At 48.1% G+C, this 18,252-nt stretch overlaps 1 protein-coding gene across 3 annotated transcripts in view; it reads left to right on the top strand.

The window, feature by feature from the left end:
* The window catches only part of SFSWAP (splicing factor SWAP), a 964,816-nt gene that overhangs the window by 642,665 nt on the left and 303,899 nt on the right, over positions 1-18,252 (top strand). For all 3 annotated transcript variants that reach the window (XM_069620077.1, XM_069620076.1, XM_069620075.1), the window contains exon 14: positions 13,042-13,349. In XM_069620077.1, coding sequence (XP_069476178.1) covers positions 13,042-13,349 — 308 coding nt within the window. The remainder of the gene's footprint in view (positions 1-13,041; positions 13,350-18,252) is intronic.

Genomic DNA, 18,252 nt, shown 5'->3' with positions numbered 1-18,252 from the left:
GCTACTTCTACTTGATCTTTCAGCAGCCTTCGATTTGCTCAATCACCAAATTCTGTCAACTTCTCAAATCGGCTGCTTACTTCTCAGATTCTGCTACCGCCTGGATTAGTTTCTTTCTAGGCAACAGATCCATGCAGATTTCCTCCCCCTCTGCATATGCAGAACCCTCTCCTATTCACTGTGGTGTACCCCAAGGTTTGTGTGTTTCACTGACACTTTATAACATGTTCACCAAACCACTGTTTGATATCCTTGATTATCTGGGTGTCATGTACACCAACTACGCTGACGATACCCAGATATTCATGCCCATCACTGGTGACCATAAAGTGGATACTAAATCTCTAAACTAAGTCTATACTGTTATACAGGCTTGGATGGCTCAACACGAATTGTGCCTCAGTGATAAGACGGAACTCCACATTCTAGGATCCCATCAACGTCTTAACAAACTTGACCCTTCCTTCAAGTCATTAATCATTGATGGCAACGCCATCAAGGTTTCCAAGAAACGTTAGGAGTGTATCTTGATTCCTCATTATCCTTGTCTAGACAAACTAATGCGGTCAGCTCAGCATCTTCCTATACCTGTAAACTTATCACAGCTTGCAGACCCTTTTTGACCACCGACAATAGTACCACTCTGGCTAGAACCCTTGTAATGTCTAAGATTGACTATTGTAGCGCCTTGTATCTAGGGACCAGCCAAAGCAATATAAATAAACTACAAGTCATACAGAACAACGCTATTAGAGCTGCCTTAAACATTCCCAGAAATCAGCATATGTTGGACCATAGACGCAATTTATGATGGCTCCCAGTCACGCAAAGACTCTCCCTGTAAACACTGGCACTCACACACAAATGTCTGGCTAACCAGGCCCCCCCTTATCTGTTGAACTGACTTACCCCGCACACAGCCAGCTGACCTCTATGAGCTACCCAAACCCACAGCCTATTCCTTTCTAGATTCAAGCTCCAAAAAGCGGGGGCAGGGGGGATTAGCTTCCCGGTACTAGCCACGAAATGATGGAATACCTTACCTAATGACATTAGAGCTGAATCAATCCTTCAGTCCTTTAAGAGTAAAACCAAACGCTGGCTCTCAGCTCAAGACAACTGAGACACTTTGATACTGCCGTCATAGCGGACTTTGCACTGTAATAGCTCCTTTGCCATCTCCTGCAGCCCACTTGGCAACTTTTGTATATTGACTACTAAAACTGTACCACTCTGCACACTGTTCCCACGTTTATTCAAGTTGACTCATGTCTTCTTCTGTACCTTACCTGTATATGCTCCCTTGTACTGCTATGCCAACTTGACTGTATTATACTATCATTATGTTTGTAAAATTTACCTGCCTTTGTAACCTTTAAGATATGCGCCCAGATACCCTTGAGCAAGGCGTGCTATACAAATAAACAAAATACAAATACAAGACGCCTTGTTTCAGAGAAGCCTAGAGACCCATGCTTCCACAGATGGCAGTGAATGACCTCTGTGTTCGATTCATCCCTTTGGTCCACAGCATAGGGCTTTGTCTTGGAAGTAGCCTCAGGAGATGCACGTTGCTAGAACAGTGTACAAGTATTGCCATTAGATTCATAGCCCTCTCATTCAGGGTGTAAAATGTGCACTCCCCACTGGTCATTGGCAAGTGATATTTGCCTCTTGGCGAGTAAGAAATCTTGTGCTGTGCATACAATTGAGGTGGCAAGTGGCTTTTATATGTCTGGTTTGTAGCTTGCAACTTGAATTATTGTTCGAAGGCCAGTATCTTGGCCTCAACCTATCAGAGCAGCAGGAAAATAAAGGTCTTATAGAAGCGTTGGAAATCCAGGTGGCTAACTGGATCGAATATAAATGGGAAGTTTGTTCCCCAGAACTGGAAAGTCTCTCACCTCTTTCGGCACATACTGAAACGAGGGAATGCTCCCCAAAAACTGCTTGGACAACTAAAGTGGTAGGACATGTGTGTCTTACTTACATCTAGTAATATGAATGGAAGGGTGCACATTATGTAGAGGTCCATGCAGTATGAAATGGGATTTGAACAAATACAGGTGTGCATTTAGCCCATGTTACTTGTTCTATAACCAAGCAGACTGGGTGCAGCGACTTCCTCCCAGATCAAGCAGAGCAGCCGCGTTTTGCATTTACCGAAGGCATTGCAATAAAGTGGGGTCCATAACATAGTTAATCGCTGGGCGCAAAGGATACAATGACAGCATTTTCCATGACGTATAGATGTTGGGAGGGCTTGGGGTGTGTGGGGGGAGAAAGGGAAGGAGGAGTTTGTGTATACTAAATAGCAGCTACTGTTGACTGCATTAATCTGAGAAATGAGTGCTGCCTTGTAGTCACGACCAAAGTTCAGATTGCATTGAAGGGACAAGGATCAGAGAAGGGTCCATATATAGCCATCTACCGAAGGTGCCGGCCCAAGGTAATTTTGGAGATTTACGATCATGTATTTTATCAGTGTTAAGTGTTCACTAATCCGTCGCCTCCTGAATGCAACAGATACAAACTCAATAGCCCTGCACAACCATACCATAATCTGGGTGTGGTCTTCGTAGGAGACGAAATCCAGGCTATGGCTGTGGATGCACTGCCACAGTGGGCAAAAGTAAAGATTAAGAGGAGATATGGTGAATCCATGGTGAAACCTTTTGGTAATCAGAAAAAAAGAGGTAATGAAAGAAGCAAGAGTGATTGAGTTTCGGCTGGTCAGGAAGGACCAAAATCTGGGCAGTAACACACCACCTTCATAGGCCTTTGTCCGGTTGCACCAGCAAGATAGTGGTTACCAGTCCGGGAAAGCGTATGGAATTGGAGGCCTTTCGAAGATAGTCGAGGGCAGCCACCAATACTAACTCCAAACCTGGCAGGATGAAAGCCATCCTGACATGGATTCAATATGCTTTCATATACCATGAAATCACAAAGTAGAAGAGTGACTGCTAATTCAGTGTTTAGCTGCTGGTAGGGAGCAAAGATCTGGTCTGTAAATGTGCCAGGGCAGAGGGATCCAAAGAGACTTTCTTCTAAAAGATGACCACAATTACAGATTAAACAGCAGTACAGCAGTGGCGGTAGGGGGCAGAATCGCCTCTCCTTCAACATGTAGTAAACGGGCATGTTTGAGGCTTTTGAAGTGTACAAAGGTTATCTTAATCTGGTAATTTACAGGGCATAGGCATACCAATAATATTCTTGAAAGAGAAGGGGGAACATTGTAAAAGCATGGGTATCAAGTGGGTGCTCTGGTGAAAGAGGAGCCATGTGCATAGGGTGCAGAGCTGTGTTAGAATGGCCAAGTTGTAGAGTCCTAGAAGAAGAGAAGGCACTTATGCACTTTTGAGAAGTGTGAAACATGATGAGGAAACTGAGAGTTGACATTTTCGTGTCAATAGATCCATTTTCAATGTGACACTTAAAGAAGCAAGTCTTTGTATTGTGAGTAGCTCAAAGATATGGTTTGCCTGATAAGTGATGGCACCACATGTGCCCTTGGGCCTTGGTATCTGTATACAAAGTATAGAATGTCTACCTATACACGGCACAATGATTGGCCTATCCACAGGTCACACTTTTCTCTGGCCCAATGCAGATGGCAGTCAGCTGAGCTAAGTGCTGCAACTACTATTTCTTATACCCATCCGCTCAGGGTCAGAAGCACAGAGACGGCTAGTAGTGCACAGGTCTCTAGTTAGTCCAGACATTCGCTGTCATCAAGCTTGCCAGGGAGAGTTTCTTAACTTTAGAGACCTGTGCACTACTAGGGCTGGTCTACATACATACTCTTACGTCCCGTCCCCTTCCCTCTATACTTCATGGGCATCACCTATAAGGGGACAGGAGACGGAACCTTTTTCACCAGAAAAATACCTCTTCCCCTTTAAATTTAGAGGCGTGTAGGGGTGCGTCCCTGGGAGCATGCGCTACCCTGACTCTGCCCACCGGCCTTAGTCCCCTTTTCCGCGTGGACGGGAACAAGCCTATTTCACCAGCGCTCCTGGGTTTGGCTTTGGCTATGTAATACCACACGCTCTTCCCCAAATTATTCTATCCTTTTGTCTTCTCTGTCATTCAGGTACTCGGTCCTCCGGTGTCACGCTCCTCCCTGGCGCATGTCGACATAAGCGGCCTTCAGCAGGTGTCCAGCCTGCGAGGGGTTCTTCCCTACGTCTGACCCCCAAAATCTTTACCTTAGCTGCCTTGGCCCTGACCACGGCTGGCAAGGTTGTACCGTGTGCAACTCACGGACTCAACGCGCACAGAATAACAGGCTAGCTAGGTGGAGGGAGCTCTTTGAAAGATCGCCTCCAGAGGACTTGAAAAACTTTGTCAAGCGGAGATTGGGGCTCAAAGGAGAGCCGCTATTTTCCATCGCACCCTGTAAGGGTGACTCCTTCCTGAAGAAATGCCAAAGCGGGAGGAGCCTCTTGGGTTTCTATTACCAGCACACACACTGAGGCTAGTCCAGCTACCGGCCTCCCGGCCAAGGGGTCGTCTGATCCTTCCAGAATCAGTGCTGGAGAACCATAAGGTTCTTTTATCGGGTGTACACCCGAGGGGCAACGCCCTAGTACCGGCTCAATGTCAGAGACCTGAGGTGCAGGGTCTGCCTCGTGCTCCACCACCAAGAGTGTTGGAGGAGGCCGGGCCCAGGGAGCCATGCACCATGACTTTGGCACGTGGCGCGCAGCTCGACAAAATGTCCGCCCCGCCAGAGAACATGGCTGCTCGTCCAATGTCACTCCTAGAAACAGAGTAGGCAGGTGAACGAGTTTCAAGGTGGGACTGGTGTCAACCAGGTACGTGGCCTACAGTTTATCCATCAGCAGCGCAGGGCATGTTTTCCCTGCACTTAGACAGTGCGCTCCGACCCCAGCAGAGCCCAGGCACTCCGTCAACACCCCCTGCCACCGCTTGTGCCTCCGAAGGAAGGTTCTTCAAAAGGTTCCTGGCACTGATGCAAACCCCCCCAGATGGGGGCCATCCTGCCGGATGCAGTAAGGGACTTGCTTGACCCGGTCACTCCACTGGCGCCCATAGTCATTCCTCCCATGGCTCAGGCACCACAGGCCCCAGTGCAGCCCCCACTGCCCCTGCCGGCTCCTTCGATTCCGACTCCCCTGCCTCCCACAGCTCAGGAGGTCCCTCAACAGCCTCCGGCCCATTCTCCACACTGCAGCCCCTGGCGCCCAGCTCCCCTCCACCCGCTCCGGACTAGCCAGACACTCAGGAGGATACAGACAGGGACCCTGACACGCCGTTGTCAGCAGAGACCTTCCTCACCAGACTTGCAGGTTTGGCAGAATATCTGGGCCTTCCTCAACCCGAGGTAGAGCAGCCAACGAAGGGGGTCTTGGCAGACATCCTTGCCCTAAGACCCCCTACCTAGACAGGTATCCTGATGCAGAAGGAAGTCATGGCTCTGGCCGTGAAGGGGTGGCTCAAGCCTCACTCTGCTCAACCTGTCAATCTGCACCTCAATGCCAAGTATAGACAGATGGAGGGCGGGTACACTCTTGTTGTCAACGCACCCCAACCGCATTCTTCGGTGATTGCTGCAGCGTCACTCTACTCTAAGCCTCAGTCGTCCTTGGCCACTTCGTCCTCGGTGCTGCTAGGCAAGGAGGAGATTATCTTGGAGGCGTACGGGAAGAAGCTGTACCCCATCGCCTCCATGCACCTGCCACAGGCCAACGCGGATGCCATGCTGGCCGCTGCTAACCAGAGGTTGTGGCAGGAAATGGCGGACTTCCTTCCTGAACTTCCATTGCAGAGCCAGGCATGCTTCAAGGCGGGTCTAGGAGAATCCAGGCTGGTAGCGCAGGATATCATGGAGTCCACCGTAGCCCACATAGATGCCTCTTGCCGGGCCATCTGCATTGCCAAGGACATGGGAAGGACGGCTTGGCTTCGGGCTACTAAGTTTAACACTTACGTCCAGGATCGCATATTGGACCTTCCGTTCAAGGGTAGCAACCTCTTCCACTCTACCACTGACGAGGAATTGGATAAAAAGAACAGCTCGCAAACTGCGAAGTCTTTATCCTGACGAAGGCCATGCCCAAGGCGTACATCCAATCGCTTCAGTGCTCTGACAAAGGGTGAGCGTTTAGTGGGTTCCGTGGATTCCAGGAACGGAGGTCGAGACAACCTGACCGCTCGCCAAGTCAGAACCGGCTCAAACAACAAAAAGGGAGCCGGGGGGGGCAAGGACTTCTTTCAGTGCCCCTCTTCTGCAACAGCCTCAGACAGCAAAAAAAGAAGGCATGACATGTCCCTTCGGTCCACGTCTCTCCGGTGGGTGGCAGGGTTGCCTCTTCCGTGCATTTCTGGTGCCAGAACTTGGTGGACCCCTGGATCCTCTGTAGTTTCCAGGTGGTACCTCCTACCGATTCCTCCCTCCTCCCTTCCACTCCCACAGACTGGGGCGGTAGCTCTGTACAGGGAGATCCAGTTGCTTGTCAAGAGACAAGCAGTGGAAGAAGTACCAGCCTCCCAGAGAGGATTAGGCTTCTATTGTAGGATGTATTGCCATACAGAAGAAAAACCAGGCTGGCCTGATAGTTGTGTTGGACCTATCCAGCCTCAACCTCTCCCTCCCTCTTCAGAGATTCAAGATGGTTGCGCCAGCACTCATTGCGGAGACACTAAACAAGGGAGACTGGATGTGCTCCCTGGATCGGAGGGACGCCTACCTACACATCCCGATTTGGCAGCCTCATTGCTCCTTCCTACGCTTCAGGATCATGGGCTGTCATTTCCAGTACAAGGTGCTACCCTTTGGCCTCAACTCAGCCCCCAGGGTATTTAACAGACTCGTGAATGCAGTGGCAGCCCTCTTCAGGGCCCAGTGCCACCATGTCTACCTGGACAACTGGCTCGTCAGGGCGAGATCCCCGGAGGGGGTTACCCACACTTCCTCCGCGCTTATGAACACACTCCACTACCTGGGGTTTACTCTCAACCTCAAGAAGTCTCAGCTGCAGCCCACGCATATCCTCACCTTTCTGGGCCTCATCTGGGATACAAGCTCCGAGAAGGGATTTCCCTTGGAGGACAAGATTACAGCCATCAAGAGGGCCACTACGCACTTCCTTACCAGAACAGTGACCTCCGCTTGGTGGTACCAACACCTACTGGGTTTCATGGCAGCAGTCCTCCTTGCCATGCCCGACATGAGGCTCCAGATGAGATTATTACAGCTGCACTTCGCAGCCTCATGGAATCAGAAAGGGTCCAAGCGGAGCGCTCGGCATACCGCCTTCTCTCTACTCAGACCTCACATGGTGGTCCAGGGAATGCAACCTGCAGACGGACAAGCCCTTCCGGCATCCGTCACCAGAGGTCATAATCACTGACTCCTCCCTAGGCGGCTGGGATGCCACTCTGGACAGCCACAGCGTCCACAGTCTGGACCTGGCAGGAGCAGGAGTCGCATATCAACTGGCTGGAGCTCAGGGCCATCTGACTAGTCCTCAGAGCCTTTCTTCCGCTCGTCGTGGGCAGGACCGGCTTTATCCAGACAGACCACTACACCAACATGTATTATGTCAACAAGCAGGGCGGTACCATGTCCCCTGCGCTGTGCGGCTTAGCGTTCAGCATGTGGGGATGGGCCCTGGAAAACATCTAACTCATGGTGGTCCACCTCCCGGGGGAGGCCAACTTGGAAACGGACAGGCTCAGCAGGCTGGGAGCAGACCATTGCGAATGACAATTGAACGACCAGATGCTGCAGGTGGTCTTCAACACATGGGGCCATCCTTCCGGTGGTTCTATTTGCCTCCTGGAAGAACAGGAAGTGCCATCAGTTCGCGTCCTGGCAGGGGCTGGGCCCCGGCTCCCTGGGAGACGCATTTCAGATTCAATGGGAGGACATGCCGGCATATGCCTTTCCTCCCACACCCCCGATTCCCAGGTACTCTGCAAGATGAAGGAAGCTTGTCGCCTCAGCATCATCTTGATGGCTCGTTGGTGGCCAGCGAGACCGTGGTTCTCCGAACTGCTCAGTCTCACGGACAGACCACCCATTCACCCTCTGCTGGGTCCAGCACCTCTCCTCTCCTGTCCTGGCACAGGGCAGGGTCCTGTATCCCGCACCTCAGAAGTTAGCCCTCGTAGCGTGGTTCCTGACAAGATCACCCTCAAGCACCTGAGCTTATCACAGGCTAACCTGGAGATCATTCAAGGAGCCAGGAGCAAGGCTACCAGAAGCCCAATATAAAAGCAAATGGAGCAGGTTCTGTCACTGGGCGGACTCTAAATAGATCGACCTCCTTACGTGCATGTTGGCCGACGTGTTCTCTTTCTCGGCACACCTCACGCACTCAGGCGTTCAGGTGGACACATGTTGCGCTTACCTGGCAGCCATAGGGGCCTACCGAAATTCGGAGGAGTTTCTCTCCTCCAACCCTATTGTCAAACATCTGGCAGGCTTGTCCAGGCTTTACTCGGCCATGAAGAGGCCACACCCTGTGTGGGACCTCAGTGTGGTGTTGGGCGCATTGGCGCACAAACCCTTCGAGCCAATGGCATCTGCAGACATCAGGCTGGTCACCATTAAGACGGCTTTGCTGCTGGGACTTGCCTCCGCTCGCAGAGTCATCGAGATCCAGCCTCTGGTGGCCTCAGAACCCTGTACTACTTTTCACAGGGATAAGGTGGTCCTGCGGACTCGCCTGGCATGCCTACCTAAGGTACCCTATGCCTTTCATCTAAACGAGGGCATGGTCTTGCCTACACAACTGCATCAAATTGACCCTCAAATCTAGCTGTCTTTAGTATTGCACTCAATTGATCTGTTGGGCGTAGGCCTCTCTCCCACTGTACAGGAATCTCGGATCTAGCTGTGTTTAGTATTGTACACAACTGCTTCGATTGACTCTCTAATCGAACTGTGTCTAGTACTGTATTTAATTTTTCACCTGTCGCTCAACTCTAGCTGGGTTTGGTTTTATACTCCACTGTTCTACCAGTTGCAGACCTCCTCCCATAATACAGAACCCATATCCAGCTGTGCTCAGTCATCTCCTTAAACCAGGCCTCTCGTTGTCCAATCACTTCAGATCTGGGCGTTGTATTAACCCAAAAACCAAGACCCCCCCACCTCTAAGCAGACCCAGAACCAGCTACTTGAACGTCCACCCGAGACCGTTTAAACAGGGCCCCACCCGTCTGACCGCCAATTGAAGCGCTAGCACTGCCTGACTCTATTGATCGTCCGCACCAGGGAAACCGAGCCCACATCCCGCCAAAACCTGAGATATATCACTACCTACCTCAAATGAGTCCCAAACCACCTTTCAACCAAACGCCCAGCACCTCATACTGTACCCCCATAGGAAACAATCCCAACCCTTCGACAGAAATGACAGAGCCTGACCGCATCCAAGCTTCACAAGCCTAAAAGAAACATCAATACTGTGCTTGCACAATACATCAGAGGACCACTTACCCTGTTACCTCTGCATCGTGAACCAAAATGCCCCGACACAGAAAGGGACGCTGAGAAAGAGAGCAAGACCGAGCAACAATGGCCACAGACACACAATACCAACAGCAAAGAGCAGAAGCAGCCTCAAATGCAGGAAACGCACCGCCTAACATGGGTATCACAAGAACACCAGTTATCAGGCAACCAAGGCTTCTATTTGTATTTGTTTATTTGTAACGCGCACCATCCGACCCAGGGGCATCTGGGTGCCACTTGTGCAAATATACATTTATATAACGGCTTATATACAGACAAAGTTATATACAGAAAATAGTGTGCAACGTTATATACATGCATAGTATGCAGACAAAGATATACACGTGAATATCTTGCATGGTGGATGGTTGCGGTCATCAAGGAGGCCTATGAAGGGCAGCAGGAACCGCTGCCAGCCAAAATGCATGCACACGCGGTCAGAGCCAAGGCTACGGCCATCGCCTTCCAGCAGCAGGTCCTGTGGCAAGTCATAAGCAGGGCGGCTACCTGGGCCACCCCTTCGGCCTTCTTTACGCTCTTCATGGGACCCCAAGGACGATGCTCTGAGGGTTATGCACTGTTTAGACGTCATACGTGCTCTAAAATTCTATCTGCACAGAACCAATAGCTTCCGCAAATCTGGTGCTTTTTTCACCTTCGGGGATCAAAGCCAGGATATCTGGCTTCTAAGCTCTCCATAGCAAGGTGGATGGTTTCGGCCATCAAGAAGGCATGAAGGGCAGCACAAGCTGCTTCCGGCTACCATGCATGCCCATGCTATTAGAGCCAAGGCCACGACAGTTGCGTTCCGTGGCAGGTCATCAGCAGGGCGGCCACGTGGGCCACCCCTTCAGCCTTCTGCAAGCACTACTTTTTGAATGCTGGCTCCAGGTCAGACACAGCATTCAGCAAGCAGTATTAAGGAACTTGTTTTCTTAAGGAAGGTCTCCTTGTCACATTTGTTGAAGGAGCTAGCACCTTCCTTCATTCCCAAGCGCTTTAGAATTGGGCAAGACTTCTTTTGACTGTTTCTAGGCACTACAAGAGACCAGGTGGAGGAGCACCAAGAAAGCTTTTTTTCATGCACACAGACCTGGGTGGGCACTAAAAGAAGGCAAGTATTTAATATATAAGGTGCAAATAAATAAATAACTATTAGCTGAAACAATTGGTAAATGTTAAATCCTATTTAGTTTTTCTCAAAGCACGATAGAAACAGGCTCACTGCCAAAAGGAATGTGGCCTGCGCTACAAATGGACTAAAGGCATTGCCGTGGTGTTCTTGCTAGCATAAGCACACTGACCAGCTGTTTGCTGTCTGTCAAAAGCCCACGCATGCTAAAAGCAGATTTTAACATGCTCAGTGCAGTATTATAGAAAACTAGCTTTAAAAGAGATTATAAGACCAGATAAAAATATGACTAGAATGAGTGCAGTATGGAGGGAATGACTGGAACATGCGTTTATATAAGAAAGTTCATAAGTAGCAAAATGAAGCTACAGTATATTGTTGCATAGGCTAGCAATATGTAAAGTAGCATGTCCTAAACGGAAATCCGACCATGAAGAAAGGAAGACTGGAGAATCCCTTGTATGGAAGGACAGTTTGGGATGGAGCCAAAGCCCATATCCAGTGATCAAGTCAAGAGTATAAAAGCTCCTGCCTGGCACCAGTTTGCAGGAGAAAGGAACAGCTGTGGGACAGAAGAGACCGTTCAGGGAGCAGAGTTCTTTGCCCCATCCTCATTTCTGCAAAGATTACATTTGTTATCCTTGAAAGACAGACTCTTCGCCTTACTTCCTTAGAGGGGGGTGCATGTATTCTGGTGTGAGCGTGATTAGGGGTACCCTTATAATTGGGGATACCCCTGTAATTAGGGGCTACCCTTACACATTCGACGGCTAACAGGCTTCTAAGGCCTATATAGCAAGGTGGATGGTTATGGCCATCAAGGAGGCCTCTGAGGGGCAGCACAAGCCTCTCCCAGCAAATGTGCATGCCCACGCCATCAGAGCTAAGGCCAGGACGGTTGCTTTCCAGAGGCACATTCCGTGGCAGGTTATCAGCAAGGCGGCTACATGGGCTACGCCGTCGGCCTTTTGCAAGCACTACTGCTTGGATGCCAGCTGCAGGTTGGACGCAGCATTTGGTTAGGCAGTGTTAAGGAACTTGTTTTCCTAGGAAGGGCAGCGCTCCACCCTGGGGCTACATTCAGTTGTAATCGCCCATTCAGTATGGAGGTAAGGGGATGGTACATAGGAGTAATTATAAGTTACTCCCTGTAGTGACTAACATACTCCTTCTCCATAGTCCCCTTTCCTCCATACCTCCCACCATCCTCCCCCCTAATAAAACTAGTCATTGGGCAATGGTAATATTGTCGACACGTCAGAGGGGACTGAGGAGTGGCGCCGGTGGGCGGAATCAAGGGAGCATATGCTCCCACGGCCGTGCACATCTAAATTTAAAGGGAAGTTGATTTTTATGGTGGAAAAGATTCTCCTGTCCCTAGCGAGGGATGCCCATACAGTATGGAGGAAAGGGGACTATGGACTAGGAGAACATTAGTCACTACGGTGAGTAATTTATCATTTCTTGAAGTGTTGAAGTGCCACCCCAGCCACATCCCTAGTATCATGCTGCATAAACAAAATGCCACATAACAAACGTGAGCTGCATTTTTGTATGTATATATGTATATACATACATATTAACCCACCATGAGATGAGTGTGGCATTTTGGCCCCCTATGGCATAGGGTGAGGGATTTGGAGATGGGCTGAAGAGTATCCAGATTGTGCAGTGGGTATAGTCTGTGGCTATGGGGGAAGCCTGTACTAATGGATGGAAGCACGTTTACGCTAATAGTGTTCAGAACAGTAATGGATGGGTGGTGCATACAAGCACTAGTAGAGTATGGGAACAACATGGCACTAATAGATTGGTTGTGGCAAGCAGGCATAAGTGGCACCATTTTGGAAGTGCATTACCCAAGCCTTGCAGATGAAAGAAATCTGAAAAGTGAGCATAGGGCGAATGATGGCAGTCAGAAAAGGTATAGCTGTGTCTTTCAAGCATTTCACTGGGTGCTACTTCATATTAAGCAGGACAAGAGAGAAATAGTGCATTTTGTGTCTGGTTTAAAAAAATAATGAAACTGACAAGTGTATTGGTGTTTGACCGAACATGTTGCATATGAAACTGCACAGATGTTCTGAATAAGTTCAATCGTGTTTAATGCTTCAAAAACGCTTTTATAGAATTAAATACTTGTCGAACCTAAATTAATGACGGAGCCCTGATAAACATCTTACCACTAAATGCTGAATAATTTGCATAGAAATCTCACCTGACTTACAAAGCATGCAGAACCAACTTTAATGGATCTATGACTATTTACATAAGTCTATAATGAGGAGAGTGGGACGAAAGTGTGAAGCGCATGTGGAGGAAATGGGATGTTTCGCGGCAGATATTTTCATTGCGTAATTAAGCCTTTTACCTTTGTGATAAAGGCTAATTGTTACAATCTTCTTTTGATTTGCAGATCGTTGATGAGGACTACAACTGTGATTCGTTTGATGAAGACAAAATTGAACCCATTTCAGAATATAAAACTGAGGACTATGAGGATAGCCCAGAATATAAAGTACCCGAAAGACCTTTTAAAAAACCAAAAGAACCCCACAGAGAGGTTGTGGTAGTAAAGGAAAAGAAAAAGAAGAAACACAAGAAAAGGTCCCGCTCAGAATCAAGGTCACCGAAACACCCTTCCACCTCAAAGTCCCGGTCAAAATCCCATGCGAAGGCAAAGCATTCACTCCCTAGTGCCTACAGGACAGTGAGGCGGTCAAGGTGAGTCGCCTGCTCATCCTCCAATTATGCCCCATCTCTCCTCTGTGCTATGGTTGGTGGTAGCACCTGCCACATCTTTAAAGTCTATACTCCTAGGTGCTTTCACATTCGCCTCTTGTGAGTGGTACTGCCACCACCCACTGGGACTCTTCACAAGTGGCTAAAAGTAAAATGCACCACAGTAGCATACTAGTATCTGAGGGGGAGATCAGTGTGGAGAAGTTCATATTTGACTTGGTATTTCTTTGGTGAAGAATAGGGTCTGTTGCATGTATCTAATGGTTTCAAATAATCCAATTTCCAGGCAATATTGCTGAAGCCTTTCCGCACTACTCTACAAAGCACACTGGATCATGCACTGTATCCCTCAATTTGCCAGTTTACAGGCAATCAATGTTTTTGGGGCAGATTTGGATTAATGTGGTTGATTACATTATGTTGATTTCTACCGTGCCCAGTTACCCCCCACAGGCAGTCTACGTATGCTCATGTGGCGCTTTAAGATAGAGGACAGGGTTGGTTAGTGATCGTGGAGGGATACGATGGGTCCAGATCCAGGAGGAACTGGCATCTGTGTTTTATGTGTTGGGTTGCAGCTGGGTTGATTGCGTGCACTGGTTTGTTATATCCGTAAGGGTGAGGCCCAATGCCTGGGTTGGTTGTTTGTGAATGTCGGTTATGTAGGGTATGTGATTGTGTTTTATGTGTAATTTGGCTGGTATTTAAGGTTGTGCGCACTCTTATTGTGTCTGTAGGGGTATGGTTCAGTGCCTGGGATGATGGTTGTATGGGAGTGTTAGTAGTGTTGGGTTTGTGTTTGTATGTAGTTTGACTAGCCCATGGGTGTGTATGGTACAAGGGATGTGTGTAGGATGGGAGCAGGAGCGGGGCGGTTATTACATTGTGTACTCTCAAAATTCTTCTAGGTGGCTAATCTTTACAATTCTCTCTATATGTGGCACATGGCTACTCTTGTGTGTAATTATCAAATCAAAGTTGGACTAAATCCGTGCCCTGCCTATTGGCAGCAGTTCTGGCTGTTTGGAAATGAAGTGCCGTTGCTCTGCATGCAGAGTTAGAAAGGATTCTGTTGCCTGCCTTTTGTAATCTTGCATTGTGATGAAATGATAAACCTGCAGCTTCTTTTGTGCACCAGCCCAAGGGAACTGAGTTGTTGTCAGGGACATGTTCAGGATTTGAAGGAAAGTGCATTTTACAGGGTGTTCACCTACTTTGAGGGCAGCCTCCGCTGGTAATTGGCCGTAATGACATAATTTCTAATGCACCATTTTAAAAGGAGAACTTTTCTTAAGGGTGGGTTGCTATACCCTACATCATAGTTCTTGATGGATCACCGGTTTGATATTTGCATCAATAGAAAAGGCACTATTCCTGCTGCAGGTTTGAAGATGCTTGTTCAATGCAGCCGGCCCCCTTGTGTTCAGAAACTGACAGTCGCCAGCTCGATGTTCCTGGCCGAATATTTTAGAACAGTAACGGCATCCTAAAACCCAGAATAAAATGTTCATTTTATATAATCTCTGACTCAGAAACTGATGCAGAGAGAGAAGCCACTCCAGCCAAGCAACTTAGTTTGCATTTTCTTTTTGATGCTATCCCTGCATAGACATCTACCAACCTCTTCCTGTTTTGAACCAGACTAGATTTTTGGAGGTAGGTAGAACACTTTAGCTGCACCTGTCTTGCTTAGCTACTTTGAGTCGGTTATTATGGCCATTGGTGCAGGGGGACCCTATTCTGTTTTTTTTACAAAATTCCCTGTTTGCTTTGCGCTATTTAAATACATGCGGAACAATGCTCTTTTGATCACAAAAGAATGTACAATGGATAAGAAATCAGATTTGATGGGAAGCAGTGAGCTTTTTAGAATGGGGTGAGTTTGAGGGACTTTTTGGAATCGGGTTGCGGTGGAGAGCAAATGGAACAGTCACCGGGGCAATACATAAGTGGCCATACATAGATTAAGAACAACCAACATTGGACATTTGTTAGTGCAGGTAGGCTGTATGGCTTGGGATGTGACCATGATGGGTTAAGTGCTAGAGTGGAGCCAGAGGAAGTGAGGGACAGAGTCAGGCTAGAGGCGAGGGAACAATGTTAGCTAGCAGGCAGATGAGCGGTAGGTTAAGAGAGTAACTCTGAGGCGAGGAGGTAGGCGTTTAGTTTGGTTTTGAACAAATCCGTGTGGACTGTTTCTCGGCTATCCGGGGGAAGAGAATTCCATGCAAGTGGAGCAAGAAGAGAGAAGGAGCGGAAGCGACAGGAAGCGCAGGGAGGGCGAGGAGCCACAAGTGTAGTCAAGGTGGCAGAGCAGAGATTACGAGAAGGCTTGTAGAGATGGAAAGATACAATGGGGCCTTAACGTGGATAGATTTGTGAATCGGGGCAAGAAACTTAAATCTGGCCCTGTTTTGCATCAGCAGTCATCCAGCCTGGTGACTGTATAAGGCATTAGGTGTGAAGTGAGAGTTCAAAGTGTCCTGTTAGTGAAGTTCATGATCTTGTTGAGAGGACATAAAGCATAGTTGGGGAGACCAAAGAGGATGCTGACACAATAGTCCAGTTCAGAGAAGACGAGTGGTTAAGAGATGCTTGGAAGTGTTGAACAGAAGGAAGACCTTGATTTTCCTAATATTTAGGAGGTTGAGGGGAGCTGCTGTTGCAGTTTTGGAGATGAAAGAGAAGGTGTGAGAAGTGTCATAGATGAGGTTTCGAGCTAAAGACTAGGTGTGTGTTGGGTGGGAACTGGATAGATGGAGGAAGAGATGAGAGAGAGCTTTTGGCAGCGAAGAAGGGCACCTCTGTTTTGGGAGTGTATCATCAGAGAATTCAAAGCCATCCAATATTTAAAGGCAGAGAGATAGTTTGAAATTTTGATAGTGATCAGCGGAGAGTTCAGGAAAAGAGAATATAATATGGGTGTTGTCCATGAAGAGTTGGTACGAGAACCAAAGGAGATTAGTGCCAAAGAGCAGAGGTGTATAGTGTAAACGCGCGGACCCAAGACACAGCAACTGTTAAGAGGAGTGTAGGGAGGGGTTTCATCTCGCAAATCTCTCGGGGTAATTTATTCCATTATCTGTGGCCGTAGACCCCGAATCTGCGATCCCCTTTGCTCACGCACCTCGTGCGTGGTATTTGGAGCAGGTTCGTATCAACTGAGCGCAAATGCCGTATTGACACATGACTTTTGATTTTGTCTGATAGGTATCTTGGCGCTGTTTTGTTAACACATTTAAATACCAGACAAAGAATTTTAAAATTAGCTCTTTCACCGCTAGCCAGTGTAGGGGTCTTCTTGGGTTTGAAATGGGGGCTAATTTTTTAGTTTTTACCCTCTACACCAGCCTGACAGCTGAATTTTGGGCCACTTGTAATCTTCGCAAGTGATGGGCTGGTATACCTGATAGCAATGCATTGCCATAATCCAATCTTGAATTGACCAATGTACCCACTACCACTGCTCTATCTTCATTCTGAATAAATGGCAGGATATGTCTTAGAAGACGTAGGGAATGGAATGCAGATTGCACCTTTGCACCCACCTCTGCTGCACAACCCATATTATCCACCCATACACAGCCCAGGTTCTTAATTTTCTTTTGCAAAATTCAGCTGTGTCCCTAAGAAGCATGGTGGCTGTAGCTCCTTCCTATGTTGCAGATGGCATTTCGAGGCAAATAAGGCCACCTCTGTTTTACCCGCGTTCAGTGAAAGTAGATTTGTGCTCATCTCGGCCTGTACCTCTTGTAAAAACAAAATGTTCCACTAACTCAAATGTGTCCCCTGAGTTCTGTATCCCCGCAAACACCCGAGTATCATCCGCATATGAATGAAATTGTATGCAGTGCTTCCTCAGTTTGTCCATGAGCAGTTTAAGTACAAGTTAAAAAGCAGAGGGGAAAGAGGATCCCTGTGGGACTCCACACTTTAGTAACACAGAGTCTGATAGGAAGTCTCCGAGCCGGACTCTTTGTTCTCTTCTGGCAAGAAAAGATTCATACAATTGAAGAGCTAGTTCCGTTACACCTCCTACCTCCCTCAACCGTTTTAGCAAGATCCCGTGGTCTACCATATCAAAAGCAGCAGACAGGTCTAACTTCATCAACAATGACATGTCCCCCTGGTCTGCCGTGTCCAATAGATCATCTCAGACAGTCAATAGTGCTGTCTCTGTTCCAAAACCCAGTCGAAGGACGGTTGAACACAACCCTTTAGAGAACTATTTAGAGTAGTGCGGAAGGAGAGACATAGAACGAAAGTGAGCCACTAGTTTTGGGTCAGCCCTTGCTTTTCTTTTAGGAGCGGGATGACAAAAATGGGGAAAGTTAGTGGAGTCGAAGGACTGGTTGAAGAGTTAATTGAGGTAAGAGGCCACTAAAGGGGCAATAGGCTTGACTAGCCCAGGAGCAAGAAGGTCTGATGGGACACGAGAGGTTTGCCTTCAACAGTACAGATAGCACTTGGTCAGTATTTGTGTGACCAAGGTGGGAGATGGAGGATGATGGTAGAGAAGGCTGAGTGTACAATGTAGAAAGTGGGAATGTGAGGAAGGTCAGGAGAGAGTCTAATTTTGGAAATGTGTGCAGTGAAGTATTCAGTTAGGTCAGCTGTGAGAGTGGAGTTAATAGCCATAGACTTGGGAGGAGTGAGTTTAGGGTGCCCTGTAGACTGCAAGGATAGTTGGGAATACGAGTCAGTGAGGGTTAGTTAGAATTACCTTTTTGTTCTATCAAGAGTGGACTTAGTTTTCAGGGTATAGAGGTAGATTTATAGGTCCTCGTGCGAGTGGGTACGCCTCCATTTGCACAGCAACCGATGCATGTCTGTGTGTAGAGAGTGTGTGAATGGGGTGGCCAATGGTTGAGGATGCGGAGACTTG

Source organism: Ambystoma mexicanum, chromosome 10, assembly GCF_040938575.1.
Source record: "Ambystoma mexicanum isolate Mex_15411 chromosome 10, UKY_AmexF1_1, whole genome shotgun sequence".
Lineage (NCBI taxonomy): Eukaryota > Metazoa > Chordata > Amphibia > Caudata > Ambystomatidae > Ambystoma > Ambystoma mexicanum.
This window is presented reverse-complemented; position numbering and strand designations above follow the sequence as displayed.